The 17,360-nt window shown below is 40.6% G+C and overlaps 1 protein-coding gene across 1 annotated transcript in view; it reads left to right on the top strand.

Moving 5' to 3' along the window:
- The window catches only part of HECTD2 (HECT domain E3 ubiquitin protein ligase 2), a 65,219-nt gene that overhangs the window by 22,599 nt on the left and 25,260 nt on the right, over window positions 1–17,360 (top strand). The window contains exons 3-4 of the mRNA XM_018572562.1: window positions 6,785–6,923; window positions 15,610–15,712. Coding sequence (XP_018428064.1) covers window positions 6,785–6,923; window positions 15,610–15,712 — 242 coding nt within the window. The remainder of the gene's footprint in view (window positions 1–6,784; window positions 6,924–15,609; window positions 15,713–17,360) is intronic.

Below are 17,360 nucleotides of genomic sequence, written 5' to 3'. Positions count from 1 at the left end.
TGAATTGCATGCTTTGTTTTATTTCAGTTTCTGTACATTTATATAAAAAATCCTTTTTGTTTTGCTACAGTAACTGTTCTAATTACAAAACAACTGCAGGAGTTAAACTTTGTTTACTCCGGCCCTTTTTTTTGCTTTCAATTTTGTTTAATCGAGATCCCTGTGATGCCATTCCAGTTCCTGGCTGTGAAAACAGAGGGGAAGGCTTTCAGCAAAATCAATGGCGCTGCCTGGCTGCCTGCGTGCCTGCTAGTGTGTGGGCTGGTGTGATTCACACTCCATACTCAGTGGATGACGGCTTCCCATCTGTATTGCTTTTTTCATTCACAAATTCAGCAGACGCAAATCAAGCTGCATGCACCCTCACGACCTCCCACTCAGGCTCACAGCATAATGCTCCGTGTTATAAACATGACGGGGCCATCTGTACTGACAGCAGCAGCAGCAGGCATTTAAATGAAAACAAATGTGTGATTTTCACATTTGAAGCCCAGTTGTAGTTTAAAAAAAATGGAAGATACATTTATAATTGATCAGAAAGCTAACATTTAAATATCTTACTGTGTGCAGTGGCCTAATGGTTCCACAGCAAGTCCATATACTTTTCACCCCTCCCTGAAGTAAGCTGCAGAGAAGAACCGCTGTATCTGTGTGGAAGCAGCAGTCTCTCTGCAGCAATCCAGCAAACCCTCTGCTGAATCAGAGCTAGAGCTGCTTAATCAGCAGGGATCGGAAGTGTTTGGACTCGCCTTAGTATAATTAAACTGCAACAAACATTAAAAATCTGTAATTCAAGCTTCTGATCAATTTTAAATGGCAACTTTTATTTTTTAAACTTCAACTGGCCTTTAATGTACAAACGGGGATTATTAGATACCGAATAATCCATCTTCAATATAAAAGAATATTGTAGAGACTGGGCCTGTGGAGAAATGGATCTCATGTTGCCTTACAGGCATGCTGTTTAATGGCCCAGTCCATTAACAACCTATTTTTACTAGATGAATCAATCATTAGCTTCGTGAACCTTCCAGGGACTCGAGTGGCAAGATATCTTCATCTCTATTTCCGGCTCCTCCTACCTGCCTCAAGCTTTCTAATTTAGTCAACAGTACAGATAATGCAGTGAGACACTATGGCAAGATGGGAAAGAGATATGCAATTAAATTAGAAACTCTCCACTGTGGAGTCACAACTCTGCTAACATCAGAATTGCATCTCTCATTCAAAAAAACTGCATATAGCTACATAGTAGGGGAGGTTGAATAAAGACATAGGTCCATCAGGTTAAACCTATATAGTGTGTATGTATACTGCTAGCAATTCCCAAAACCCTGTATATTCTGTAAACTGAGGAACTCAGCCAAGTGTTTTTGAAGCTGTTAATGTTTTCTGATACAGTTGTCTGTGGAAGTGAATTCTACAGTTGTACAGCTCTCACAGTAAAAAACAACCCAGGTGCATTCTGAGATTGTACTGCATCCACTCCAATTTTTTTGTGCCCTCATTTATGCCTCAAAGTTCTTGGTTTAAGTAGTGTATTGTCAATACTGCTGTCCCCATTGATGAGTTTGTAGATTTCAGTCATCTCTCTTAAAGTAGACCTTTACCCCCTTTGACTAAATATCACATTAGCATGCAGCTCAGCATGGCGTTATGAAATCCTCTTACATTCATTAGCTAACAAACATATTTTACGTTACAGTTTCTTTTTTTCTACTTTCTGGTCCATTTTGGCACAAATGATGTAACCGTGTCCAAGTGTTGCATCCTGGGAAGGTTACATCAGCAGAGCTTTGCTGGGAAACCTCATCTGTAATCTCATGAGTTCTCAGGGAAAGGCATTTTCCTCCCCTGAGATGATGTGCATGGTCACATGTCCTAGTCACATGTGCCAGAGTTCCAGGAAGTAAAGGGAGATCTGTCAACCTGGTCCTAAAATGGTTAAAGTGCATGGCCACTGTGCAAAGACTGGGTAGGAAAATAAAAACAAGGTATGCAAAGAATACAAAGCCTGCAATTATTTAGAAGAATGTGTTTGTAGATTGTCATTACTGAACATTTCTAAAGGTGCCTTTGTTGTTATTTTGAAGATATGGGTAAAGTTCCTATTTAAGCAGCTCTTCTCTAAGGAGAACACATTTAATTTTCGTAGTTGGTCTTGATAACTTGGGCCCTCCACAACCCCTTATTAATTTAGTTGCCCTTCTCTGAACTTTCTCCAGCACAAGGATTGGTGAGCAAAACAAAACTGCATGCTCAAGATGCGGCCTTACCAGTGTTTTATAAAGCGGTAGAATTATATTTCTATCTTTTGAATAAATCTCAATCATGTTAGTATTTTATTCACTTTGTTAGCTACAGCTTGACATTGTCTGCTGTGCCTGTGATCTAGAAGTACCCCTAGATCTTTCTCCATCTTTGATTTCCCCAGTGAAACCGCTCCCAAAGTGTGGTCTGCATGCATGTTCTTAGCTCCCAAGTGCATGACTTTACATTTTTCTAGATTGAAACTCATCTGCCACGTTGCTATCCACTCCTCAATTATAGTGAGGTCTTGCAGTGATTCTATGTCTTGTTGCAAACCCATTGCCCTAAATAGCTTTGTATCGTCAGCAATCACTGAGAGTGAGCTATTCTATTCCAATCTCTATATCATTTATAAATAGGATAAACAGTATTGACCCCAGGACTGAACCTTGGGGCACTCCACTCACCACTTTGGACCATTCAGAGAGTGAGCCATTATTCTCTATAACCTCTGGATACATTACTGCAACCAGTTTTTTACCCATGTGCATACAGTTTATTCAATGCCAATAAACCTTAGTTTGGACATTAAACATTTTCTGGGGTATTGTATCGAATGCCTGTGCAAAGTCCAGATATACTGCATCTACTGCAATTTTCTCTGTACGTTCTTGTCTGGTGAGAACGGCTCTTCATAAATCCATGATGGACAGTACTTATAATACCGTTATCACATCAAATTCTTGAATATAGTCTGTGACCATTCCCTCAAAAACCTTGCATATTATTGATGTAAGGCTGACTGGCTTGTAGTTACCAGGGTTAGACCTTTTTTGAATATTGGCACCACATTTGTTTTTCTCCAGTCATCTGGAACCTCTACCGTCATTAAAGTGTCCTTAAAGATTAGGAACAATGGTCTGGCAGTAACCTGACTCAGTTCCATGAGGATTCATGCATGTAAGCCATCTGGTCCTGGAGATTTATTAGCAGTTTTTTGCCGGTGGCATGATGCAAACTAAAAAATGTCATTAGCAACTAAGTTTCTTTAGCTGCTATAGAAATTATTTGTTTACATCTTGCTGCCGGCCGCTGGCTAGATTTAACGGCCGGTAGAAGAATGTAAACAATGGGGAGCAATAGCCAGCCTGCTATTGGCTATTTCAAATTGCAATGGCCAATAGAAGACTGGCTATTATACTCATGCATTGAGCAGAGGAGTGGACCTGGGAGAGAACCTCTCTGCTCAGTGGGTGGGTTTCAATAGCCAGCCCGCTACGGGCTATTGCAATTTGAAATAACCAATAGCTGGCTGGCAATTGCACCCACCCACTGAGCAGAGGAGCGGACCTAAGAGAGAACTTTCTCTCTCAGGTCCTCCCCTGCGCTCAGTAGGCATGGTTTCAATAGCCAGCCTGCTATTGCCGATTTCAAATTACAATAGCTTTTGCACCCGCCCACTGAGCAGAGGAGCAGACCTGAGAGAGAACTTTCTCTCTCAGTGTTCGCTTCTCTGCTCAGTGGATGGGCGCGATAGCCAGTCTGCTATTGGATATTGCAATTTGAAATAGCTAATAGCAGGCTGGCTATTGCTCTTTGGGGGGGGGGGCACTGGGGGGGGGGTGGTTGCTTGAGAGTTACTAACTCTCAAGCAACTAGAAACTACAGTTATCCGATTGCCGTGGGTGTAGGATAGCTGGGAGTTTACTGTATATTCTTCTCTCTTGTGTGTAAAAACAGAAGAGAAAAAGTGTTTAATACCTCTGCTTTCTCCCTGTCACTTGTAACCAGCTATCTTTGCTGCCCTAATTGCATTTTTGCTATTCTTGTTACATTCTTGGTAGTGCTTAAATGCCATTGATGACTGTTCCATCATATACATGATTACCCTTTGATCGCGATTACCCAAGTTTTCCCTTACATCCACATCTGTCATTAGTTCGGTAGTATTAGACATTAGTAAGTCTAACAGAGCATTATGTCTAGTGTATGAAGTGACTCGCCTTTGTTGCGCGTGTTGATACGTTTACCTAATCAATATCTGGATAGTTGAAGTGCCCCATAATTATATCACTGGCTTGCCTCCCTGTCATCTTTACTTGTTAGAGTAGTTGAAATTCTCCCTTTTCTCTTTTGTTAGAGGGCCTATCAAATATGCTGAGCAATAATTTACCATTTTCATTGCTTGTTTTTATCCATAGCCATAAAAAATCTGCACCTTCCCCAGATGCATTATGGTTGTTGTCACGCACATTGATTATCACATCTTTCCTGAGGTACATGCATACTCCTCGCCTTCTTCCATCTTCCGGATCCCTCCAAAATAAATTGTACCCTTCGATATTTCCAGTCCAGTAATGTGTGCTATCAAACCAGGTTTCTGTCTTTCCCACAAAGTCCCTGCAATATTCTATTTCTGCCTCTCTGTGTAATAACAATCCTTATAAAGTGGGGAAAGGGGACACCTACATAAATCAACATACAGTTTGTAAACCTACATAGGTCTCTATATTAATGTAATCTCAAATATAATGCATTTCCCCCATAAAGAGATCCCATTATAGGATAATCAATATCCAGAATATTTATTAAATAATTTTACCATCTTGATTCATCAACCATATAAATACACAAATATATAGACAAACGTTTAAAATTCTAAAATGTATCCCTTCTGACCTGACCACGGCTATGTAATATCAAGTATCCAAATATGTTATTTTGACCCCAACTATGTATGACTGGTAATAGTATCAAAGTGAATAACACTGTTCCAGAACCTTATACATTAGTTGCATTGATCAAACTACACATTAGTCCTTGAATCCAGCAATCTTATCCACTTCATATGTGATTGAACTTCCTTTTAAATGATAATTGTCTCATTAGGTTTCCATTCGGTGGGTAAATATATCAATTAGACATCCATTCGTTCATACGGATTAGTCCTGCAAGCTTGCACATAGAGATTGTATACGTTGTATTTCTCGTGTATTGATTCTCCTAACAAACGCTTTGTGGATATAACTGGTATTTATAGCTGACATTACACCTGACAGTGAGGTCTGGTATTACTGGAACATACAAATTGTACTGTAAGATACTCATGACATTTCTGTTCCCAGATTTCAGCCTGATAAGCACTATGGAACCTTTGAGTTGATGGTTATTGAGGCACTATTCAGTCCAGTGCAATGCAGTAACAAGTGCTAAAATGCACAGCAGTGCAAAACTGACTGCAGGGCATGGCATTGTCATTCATTCTGAATAGCACTCCAGCACACCTTGCTAGTGGACCACAATGTATGTGCATCTCAGCGCATCACAACATAACTTAGCGCATCTTAACTTTATCTGCAAAAGTAGTTTGGACCAGTCCGGTCTTACATCCCAAACATTCATTTTGATTACCAAGAGGTTCTCTGTCATATAAAAACATTTAGTGCTGCTCTCGTTGTGGTCTCAACTTAGGCAAGAGTTGCATAAACTTCAGCTGCCTATATCTGGATCTTTGACCTTCAGTTATGACGAAGGTAACTTATTCTTATGCATGGTTTTACATTAATTGCTAACCTCAAACTGCCAAGTTTGTGACAGGTTATAGAGTTGTAGAAATGTCACCAGCACACCAATCCTTTTAGAATAGCAAAAGCTTCATTTATTTAAGTTCCTTGTCACATGAACAAGCGCTTTCGGGGCCACACAGCATTGCTAAAGCCTGATGAGGGAACCCTGTGTAGGCCCGAAAGCGCTTGTTCATGTGACAAGGAACTTCAATAAATGAAGCTTTTGCTACACTAAAAGGATTGGTGTGCTGGTAATATTTCTATAATCTTCTGGTATTTGCGGCACCATCCGCAGTCACTGCAAGCACCCCCCATCACAAGGGACTTTCGGTAAGGAGTGCAACAAGGATAGGTACATATAGGTTATAGAGTTGTGTCCTCAGTAATTGTTATAGCCCTTCAGCCACTGATAGAAAAGAACTGAAGGCTGGCTAAATGTGCTCCCTTATATCTGTCTGGAAACCCCTTATGAAGAGGGCCTTTACTTTCTGTATGTCCTTGGTCCATTAAACTCAAATGGTAAAGCACTTGTGAAATGTTTACTTTTAATGGAAATTGTTGCCCTGGGATTCCTCTAAAAGTGTATCACAGGCTCAGTGCTCATGGAAGATCAGTGTTCAGACGGGACCCCTATTGACTAGTGCTGCTTAAGTCTGTCCTCCAAGCCCCATCAGTAGACTCTAAGGGACCATTGCAGGGGATCTGAAGCAATAGATCCTGCAGGACAGTAAGTATTTCTCTTTGTCTTTTACAATTTATAAAACTGATTGAATGTCTGGGTAACTAGGGCATTTTAATTTGACTATGAGGCCAATGTAAAATTGAGTCTGAGAGATGCACATATTGAAAATTAGACATATTGTCAACATTATAATTTGCATATACAAAGTAATAGGATTTTGAGAATATAATTAATGAAATATAGAGAACAGAAAAATAACCTCATCCTTGCCATCTTGTTTTCACAGTGAGGGACCTTCCACCAATTTGCCTTGATGTTCGACAAAAGCAGCGTATCTCAATTGATACACTGCCGCCTGAGATGAAAGCCCCCATACTGCCTGAACCACCAAATCCAGCACGCAGCAAAACACTGAAGGATTTCCAGTAAGTGCAACATGAACCCTAAACTGTTTTTGGGAATATAAAATTGGTCACACCATTGTATTACCACGGGGAGGTGGAGTGGTAGCAGTTGCTTAAGTGTAACTTTCTATGCTTTTTTGTTTGTCAGCTGCTCATCTGTATATAAATAAAATGCACATCATTGTTCTTCTTTGGTGCTAATCTCATTTTTGAGACACTAACATATCAGTTTTAAAAAGTAAGAAACTGTCTTTTTTAAGTATCCTAAAGACTAGGGAGTATTGTAAAAGCTCTTTGTAGGGGATATGAGAAGGGCTGTGTTCAGATTTTGCTACATCGCTCTGTATCATTTAGTTCTCAACCTGCACTAACATATAAATGTGTAGTTTAAAGATACCTCATCACCAAACCATTCATTTCAACAAAAATATTTCCATTAGATTATATGTGCATTTCACAAACATTATGCTTGCCATTTACCTGTAAAAGATTCTCTTGTGTAGACATGGATATAATATCAGGAGCGCCAGTCACTCAAGTAACACTCTATACCCTTGGTTCTCAACTGGTGGGTCGTGACCCAAAAGTGGGTCGTGGCCCCGTGTTCAGTGGGTCGCTGTGTGTCCTACACTTTTTTAGGCAAGAGGCTCCTCAGCCTCTATCTAGCGCAGCACAGTCAGTCCTCGCACCAAGCAGCATTCAAAATATGCTGCCCAGGGCCAAGTGTCAGCTTGCAGGGGGCGTGGGCTGGGGCTATGGCCGTATGGGAGCTCCATCCATATGTGCATTGCTTACAGCTCCCTCGCCCGGACCGGAGTGACGTCACATTCTGGCTCCCAGCACCTCTACAAGTGGATGTATATATGGATGGAGCTCCATCATAGCACAGCAGCCCTCACTGGACCCCAGGCTAAGGATCCACTCCAGTTCATGTAAGAAAGGGAGACTGGGTGGATCTTGAAAGAAAAAATAAATAAATTTTTTTTGGAGTGTGTGACAATGTCTGTGAGTGTGTGAAATTGAGTCTGTGGTTTGTGTCTGTCAGTGTTTTTGAGGGCCCATTCCCATGTGATGAATGCACTGTATTTCACAATCACACCTACTGTGCAGAACATGGAGGATGGAAAGATGAACAATTTAAATACAAGTTAAGCATTTCAGTTCTACGATGAATTAGATGGGAAGAAGGGAACAGTTAAAAGTATTACTGTACTTTTACTGTAAACTATCCTGGAGGATCTGCTACCTCTTCTGTGCATGCATGGAAAACTCGAACACATTTGTAAAGAAAGGCCCTCCACCATTCGGACCATTAGTGTCTCACTAGGAATAAATCACATTTTTTCACGCATGTGCAGAAGAAGTAAACAGGCCAGCTAGGAGAGTTGCAAGCGTGGCTCAAGCTCCCAGCAGCCTGTGTGGGGATCTGGCAGAAGCAAGGATGGGTAAGCATAAGACTTGGGGGGGGAGGGGTGCTGGGACAGTAAAATGGAAGATCTGTACAGAAGTACAGTTATCCTTTACATATGGAGAATATACAGTACTGTACAGGAACTGCCAAGAAGGAAAATTTGGGGCAGGTTTTATGATACATTAAGATTGTAACACTTAAGTTATCAGCATCAGTCCTGTTCGTGACAGAATATGTACAGAGCGAGATTTGTGTGTATACATCTATAGATAAAGAAACTATAGATGTTTCTTTATCCCTCCACTGAAGGGACCCCCTGTTGGGGATAGAGTTCATCTAGAGTCCTTTGTGGGATCTGATCACCTGAACATGGGTCCTTCTTCTGTGGCTGTTCAGCAGTCTCTGAAGGAAGTTCCTCCAGATCCCTTCCTTTGTTCTGTCCTTAACTAGACAATAGTTCTTATTGTGGCTAAGGTTCCCACTCCTCGCTCCCTGACTATAGATTCTGCGCTGGACTGGGGCGGGTGTTTGTCAGTGTCCCAACCTTCTGTAGGGGACAGTATAACCCGACTGTTTCTAAACTTCTGTGTCCTTCAGTGGACTCCACAAAATAGATTTTGGAAGTACAAAAATATTATTATTTCAGTGCAGGTCCAATTTTATTTGGAAGGGGGGGGGAGCACTGCACAGTCTCATAAACCTCTTATTACCTTGAAAATATACTTGTTCCTTGTCAAATGGCTTGTTAAATTGTGATAGAAAGGCAGGTAATTGTCCCTGGGAGAAAAGTCACGCTGTAGAATGTTAAGGTGAATGAGAGGTTAGATAAAAATAGACTTTAATCTCCTTCTTACAGAATTGTGTATGATAAATTATAAACGCATGCTTTGGGGAGATCAAGAAACTTCTATTATGCTTGTTCCCGTTTCTGCTATAAAGATATCGTCATGATGGAAAGCAGAAAATCACGACACACATTTTATCCATAGGGGTCATTTTCAGTTTAGAAGTCATACACGACTTAGCTTTGAAAGAACAGCTAGCACATGTTTTTCACTGTTACTATAGACATTCTAATAGAATAGCTGACTGCAGAATACCAAAATAATGTATCTAGCCAATACACCACAGTAATTTGCTTCAATCTATATGAATACAACAAACTCTTAGTGGTCTAGTCACAAAGCTGCCGTAGGCAGCCAAGTGAATAACCGACCCAAAGTGAAGTGAGCCGAACGCTGCTCGGCTATTCACTTCAGGCTTGTACGGCTGATTTCAGCCGTACACCGACTAAAATCAGCCGAACATCGGCTAAGCGACATTCGACACGGCTATTCTGCCCGGTACCTCAGTGGTATCGAGCAGAACAGAAAAACAGTTAAAAAAAGTAGAACAAAATAAAATAGAAAATGATTGGAATGCATAGCTAGATTCCTATTGGCTATTTCACTTTGCATTAGCCAATAGCAAACTAGCTATTGCACCCGCCCTCTGCTGCTGTCAATCACCAGAGGGGGACCTGATGGAGAACTGGAGGTCCCCCTCTGCTGATTGACATCAGCAGTGGGCGGGTGCAATAGCTAGTTTGCTATTGGCTATTGCAAAGTGAAATAGCCAATAGGAATCTAGCTATGCATTCCAATCATTTTCTATTTTATTTTGTTATTTGTTATTTTAGATAACTATAACCCAACCTTTTTTGGCCACAGTTCTCTTTAAGGGCACTGGAGCACATTTACTAAACTGGATTTGATTGGGGGGCAGACACTATGTGTTGCTCCCAGTCAGCTGATGACAAGCACAGGGCTCTGTGGGCAGAGCAGTGGAGCAGTACCACCATGGGAAGAGATGCACAGCTGTCAACACTAAAATCAGCAGGTGTGGTCACGTGGTAAAAGGGGCCCAGTAGAACACTGATCAAGTCATGGACAGGCACGTTCTCACACTGCCAGTATCATTTACAAAATATGCAATCACACGCATGCACTATTCTTGCGATCGCACCTCTTTGGAATGCAGGACATTGCGGTACCACTGTGGGGGTATTCATGTCTGTGGTGCCATTGAAATCACGCCCCTTCCCTCCCCAGAATGTGGGGAGGCTTTGTTTATACGATCCAGTGCGTATGAACACACTGGATGGTGTGAACAAGCCCTTTAACAGGTTTGGTTTGGTGACAGGTTCACTTTGGCTACTATGCTTCTGCAGCATGTGTCCCTGCAAATTCTTCTACAGTGATGGCAACTGTGACACTAAAGAGTCGTTGGATGCAGAGAATGAAGACTTACTAGTATATATTCTGCTTGGTGAACTATGGGTGAAAAAGCTGTAAGAACAGAAAGAATGAACTCTATCCAGCAAATGCAATCATTTCTGGGATAAAACAAAACAGATTTGCCCGTGTAAACTATATGCAGCTGTTGAGTTTGGTGTACTTTTAAATAGACTGCTCCTTAAACATTGTGCACCTTTGTCATACAGTCAACTGTAACAGCAGCAGTGACATCTAGAGGCTAGAGTAATGTACAGTACTTAGTTTTTGCTGTATTTTTCCATATTCTGATGTAAAGCATTTTACATGGAGATGTGAATCATATGTAAAAAAAAAAGAAAGTTACATTTAAAATGTCACATACAGAGATACTGAATTTGGGATGGTTTTGAGAAGAAACACTACTTAGCCCTATTAGTGTCACAAATCGCCACATCACGTTAATATGAATTTCTTTATTTGCATTCCTCTAACAAACAGCCACATGTGCACAAATATAGAATTATAAGACCTTTGCCAGTCTCAGGTGTCAGTAGGCCTGGAACAGGAAAAGCAACTCCATTTCTCATGGTGCAATTTGGTGCTCTGCCCTGGTCTTGGAGGCACAAGCGAAGACATGCTGTACATTGTATATATGCATATATATTTGACGCAGTGTTTAAATATTGATAGCTAGACTTCTTTAAAGGAGCATTTATGCTTCTGAGGACTGCATTTACCAATAGTTGTTTGTCAGCTGAAAACTCTAGACAAAAGACAAAGCTGGCAAGAGCTTAGCATTCTACCACGGGTCCAGCAGTTATCATAGAGCAACTAACCTTTCAATGTGATGTAGAAGTCCACTTTACAGCTTTTTTTTCATCAATTCATGCTTTACATTAAATTCTTGTACAGAATGTATGCAAATGTGAACTTTAAAAATACCAGAGCTAGCACAAATATTTGGAGGTGAGGATTCCAAATGCAAAAAAAAAAAAGCAATGAGCAAGAACATGAATGGCAATCATTTCAAACCTTCCCCATGGAAGTTTCTGCATGCCCAGCAAATGTATGATATACACAGAAGATTGCCTTTTATTGATCCTGCCCCAGTGGACACTTTATATTCCACATTAAGCAGCATTTACAAAAGGTACAAAATGTCAACGTCTGTGTCATTTTTTTTCCTTCCAGCCAGCAAGTGATTACTGTCAACTATCAGTAAAACTTTAGATTTATCCAAAGTAATGAATCAGGCCATGGCTCACATGTGCAGTACCTAGGGCAGCTGACCAAGGCCTTGAGGAGAAAAGATCATTGGATAAGGAAGGTATTATGTCAGGTGAACTGCACTTAGGTAGGTAAAGGTGAAGTCCTCCTGTAACGTGGACCCTTTACCTTTTCTACCTCCTCCCCTGCTGTTCCCTATTCTAAATCAGTGATATAGTTCTTTAATAAAATTCCCTCACCCCCATTTCTAGTGCAGCCCACCTAGAATAATATTTACATTCCTTCCCAAGCCACCGATCTTTCCTCCAACAAGGTCTTGGTCCTCACGCTTTCACAATTCACATGTGAGTTGCGGCTCCATTAATTTATGTTGGTAAGCTGTACTCCCAAGGGACCATTCGAGGCCACAATCACTACAGCTTACCAATAAGTGTCAGAGCATGCATGCTGGGTATGAAGAGGAAATGAGCAGGCCAGGATGGTGTAGAAGGACAAAAAGCTAGATCAGGGAGGAAGGTAAGTATTTGCCATGTAGGATTGACCTGGGGAGTTAATTAAAGGACCGTTTCACTTAAGTGGAAGTAATCCTCTAAAGTAGATCTATAATCACATCATCCACCTCAGTATGGTTGAAAACCATTGGGACCCAATGAATAATAAGGGTTGCTTTTCTAAAATCGAATTATAGTTGGTGGACATTTTTTTCGGGGTGGATAATGCTTAGTGAAGTTCTGCAGTCTCAGAAAGAATGGCCTTTGTAGCTGTACGGAAAGGCTGCTTAATTCCATATCCATTTCAACAGTAGAGCCTTTTAGCAGGGAGATGGTTGATTTGGACTACCTGCAAAATGCTGCTTAGGCTAGAAAGTTTCATTAAATATAATACAGTAACTTTTTAAAAAGATGACACTATTGTATAACACTGAAACAAAATGTAGCTTGTTGAATAAAAAAACAGAGACCTCCTAATGAAAGTATATAGTAAGGCCTCATTAACATTGTCTCTGAAGCGGGGGAAAACATTTCTGCAGTCTGAAGAAAAATTATTTTTATAGCTGGTATACACAAGCCAGCCGTGCTGAGCACATGGTTGCTGGTGTGTGCTGAGAGTAACCGTGCCGATGCACTGATCCTGGTGCCATTTCTTTGTTTTTGTAGAACTTTATTAAAATGTCACAAGTACCATTTAATTCAGTTCTATTCACCACAGCAGTGTTGCGGTGGTTGCAACACATTGCTCTGACAAGAAAAGTACCACATGCCTGGCCTTTTTTGAGTGCACAGAACTGGCCACACTGAAAAAACACACTTTTTGTCTTGTCTAAGCATTGGGACTGCACAGTTAGTAACTGGACAACATCCCCAAAAACCAATGCAAACATAAAACTTATGTACATGGGTGCTCTTTTAGACCTGGTGATGTAGCCATGCCTCAATTCCCATGGGGCTATTTTTCTTGCTTAGCTCATACACCTTGGTGCAGGAAATTAATTCAGGTTCCCCTGTTATTTGGTCCGAGGTTGGGGCGACTCTAAATTGAAATGTCCACCAACACCCCAAATGGTGTTGTAATCTTTTCCTTTTAATTACATAAGAAAGGCATTACAGGCTGGCGTTTGGAGACCACACAGAGTCTCTTTCTCGAGGCAAAGGCATCACCTTTCCAAGAAAAAAAGACCCTGTATGGTGTAGAAATTTCACCCTGTGGGTCATTTTTCCCCCTATGTTAATAAAAGGAAACAAATCATACATTCCATACCACTTTTGATGTGCTAGTGGATATTTCTACGTAAAATGATGGCACGGTGGGACAAGCTCCTATGGTGTATGCCAGACAACACCCCAGGTGCGCCAGGTTGGAGCAATACTTAATTTTTTTCTTATTTATTTAAACTGCATATATTTTATTCACAGGCTTTCATTATCACCATAAGCCTTTTCCTGCTATTAGATTGACCAGGTATACTGTAGAACTAAATGGCCATGTCAAGCCTAACAACTTTTACAAAAATAAAATTGGCGTTCTTTAGTATTATTAATGCATTTACGTTGCATTGGAAACTTCCAAAGTAGCTTGCTGTACGAACACTTTACTATCTGTCATTATGTGAAAGGCTTAAGAAATGTGCCCACTACAGTATGATTTACAGCACAAATTGCAGGAACCTTATAATCCGTGTTATCTTCCTCCAGTACCACACCAGGATTGTGTAATTTGTTGCTTTGGGGGTAACTTCTCTAAAATGCCAACAGACATCACTGGAAAAAGAATAGTTATTTAGTCATGTATATGCTCTGTCATTATAGCTCATTATATGTCAAATTCTAGAGGTTTTCAGCCTTCCTCAGACATAAAATCATTGACTACATTTGGTACGTATAATTTGAATATTTCAACATAATAAGGGATTCAGATCTATAATCAGGCTGTCACAAACATTTCTCAATGGTTAACGTGCAATTCCCTGCTGTTGTGAAGGGAGATTAAAAAAAAATCAAGACAAATTGCACAGTGGATATAAACATGATCATAAATTCTGTAAATTGGCATACTAAAATCTGCATTGTCAGCACTGGAGGATCGGAGAGGGGAGGGGGGAATCCCTGCGAGGAGCGGTGACAGTCACCGCTCTCTACAGGGAGATGATCGGGAAGTCAGCGATCGGCAGTATGTTTTGCGCTCACTTCCCGATCTCAATAGAGCCGACCTGTGACAGCTTCTATGTCACGTCAGCTCTAATTATGGGGATGAGTGTATTTCACTCTCCCCATAATTCTCATTTAAATAGCTGCATCTATACTGTCTTGCCGCCTTTATGTTGCCCTCCCCCAAAATTGCTGCCTCCCTTCAGCCACATCGATAGCCACATGTGCTGTCCACCTGAAACCACAGATCAACCCTGTCATGCATGAATTAAACTCGTCCCCATAGTTATCCTTTAAAGATGCTCTTTCTCCAGGTTAAGCTGGTTAGAAACGATTACCATGTTAGAGGGGCCAACCTATTTTAAAGTCCCAGTGTATGGATGATATAATAACCATGCTCTGAATATTGAACAGGCAGGATGGACAGTCTTGTCACAATTGCTGCATCTGCATATGTTGGTCAATGTCTTCTGGTGCCCCCTGTACCAAGTTAATTAATTCTGCTGGGCATGAAACATATGACCAAATGTAAAAGCTATTTGTGCATAGCCAAGTCTTACAAGATCCAGCCTGTGGATGTCTATAGTCTGGATCTGATGGCCAGAACCATATTAACCATGGAGGTAAAGTAAGAATTTGTAGGGGCATACTTGTAAAACAAGACACAAAATTAGATTTTTATACCTATAGACCTTGAGTTTCTGCTTTACTACACTACATTACTAGAGGGAGCACATTTAGTATTGGGAGCAGATCCCTAACACTAAACTCCTAAAGAACTACTCTTGCTTTGTCGGCAGCCAAAAGTATCACTAAAAGATATGACAACTGACCATACGTTTTAGGCTCCATTCACACAGGAGCAGATGTGCGCGTGCATTCAGCCGTACGAATATGCGCGGAACCGCTCTAGATAGTTATAGCCGCAAACTAGCGGAATCCATGCAATTGTAAAGATTTTAGCGTGCCATGTGGTATTCCGCATGTTAAACTGTGCGGGAAACGCAAACGCTATATGTGAAATGAACCTCAGGGGCTTTAAGGTAACCAGAGGTCCATTATTCCTAATTATCTATGTAAAGTAATACAAGAAATCATTATTATATCTTGCCTAGATAAAGCCACCACTGCCATATGGTTTCTTTATACTTGTGTGTTATGTTTTGCAGGATAGACCTGGACAAAGCCAAATCAACAGGCGAATGGAAAGCTGTGCACGAATTTTATTTAACTACGTTTGATTCATTCCTGGAGTTAAATGCTGCTTTCAAGGTAGCAATCTATAGCATTTGTGTGGAAGTCTTTTTTTACTATTGTCAGTAATGTTTTTATACAGAATACACTGCAGTAGCTCTCACATGGATATCAGAGGGATATAGAATAACAAAACAAAAACTGACTCTGGAGTCAGTAAGCTTAACATTATGAGTAATGCTAAGTGAAGGTAAGTATCAGCACGTACAACTTTTAGCTTCTGTAAGGGCATATAAAGGCAATAGCGTGCACACACATAGAACACAGAAGACCTTAACTGGTAAAAAAACATTTTGTTCTACTGGCTAAAATTTCTGTATATTATGGTCCCATTATAATAAGGATTTTGTGAAGGGACGCTCTGCCTGGGGGGGCGTGTCCTAGATCTCTAATTTATACGTATACTGCGCGCTCGGGCTGGTATTCAGGGCGAGCGTGCAGATGCTTTCACAGACTGGAGAGGGGGGACGGGGAGCTCCCGGTCGTCTCCCTCCCTCTTTTTATGTTGAGTAATGGAAAAATGAAATGATTTTAATGTAATATAATATGTAATATCTGTAATATCCTCTTTATGTCTTAAATTAATAATAATAAAATAATTTAAATGAAAAAAAATAATAAGGATTTTGTGGCTGCCCCATGCATTTCTTAAGACTTTTTGCCAGTATTTAAATTACAGCTTTTTGTGGTCATGCTGTATCATCTGCATTTTATAGCATCTGTTATGTCATCCTAAGTGTGCTATGCTACCTTTTTGCATGTACGTTGAATAAATAGACATATTCTATCTGCTTTTGGTGTGCCGGTGTCCATATTTCTCTGTTATGTCATCCTAACACCTTTAACACTGCATGATCTCAGAAAACGGCACAAAAATGACTGTTCACTTCCTGCTTAATCAGGAGAAAAGTTCAGTTCCAGGGATGCAATCTGATGGCAGCTGGAAGTATGTAAACACACAAAGATTCTGATTGTACAATCCCACTAGTGGTAGAGAGCATTATGTTAAAGTGATACTAAACTCAGGAGTTAAATTTAAAATTGCATTCAAGTACCTTAATTATTAACAAAAATGTATCTTATTTGTATATCACTCAGCTGTAGCTCCTCAAATCATCCCTCAATTGATGGGCACGCTGTCCTTCTTTCTGGACGGTGGCTGCTTTTGTTCTGCATGGTCCCTGTGTAAAGTAGCCACCGCTCCAAGCTTGCTCCCCGTGATGGACTACAATCTCACGTTTAGTTTACTCATATGCATTGTAGGTTGTAGTCCATCACAGGGAGTGAGCTTGGAGCGGTGGCTACCTTACAACACACACAGGGACCATGGGGAACAGAAGTAGTCACCCTCCAGGAGGGTTCAACTCCAGAGTTTAGTGTCACTTTAACCTGCACTATTATACAGAAAAAGGAAATTTAAACAATGATGTTTAACAATCTATTTGTTGAAAACTTTTTCAGCTCATCCCATGGCAGTTTTGTTGTAGTAAGCTAGTGGGTGATCATTTGTGCCCACAATGGTCAGATGTAGATAACCTTCTATAGTACGATGTGTGGGTATTCAGTACTAGAGTGCACATTAGCTGTTCTACTGTATGGCATGTCGGTTAAGGTATTAGCTGGTTATAAATTTGTGATTTTAATAGCCTCTTGTTTTAAAGCGCTA

This window comes from Nanorana parkeri, unplaced genomic scaffold (genome assembly GCF_000935625.1).
Source record: "Nanorana parkeri isolate BGI_ZX_2015 unplaced genomic scaffold, ASM93562v1 scaffold2071, whole genome shotgun sequence".
NCBI classification, from domain to species: Eukaryota; Metazoa; Chordata; class Amphibia; order Anura; family Dicroglossidae; genus Nanorana; species Nanorana parkeri.
Note: the sequence above shows the minus strand (reverse complement) of the source record. Positions and strands in the feature narration are given on the sequence as shown.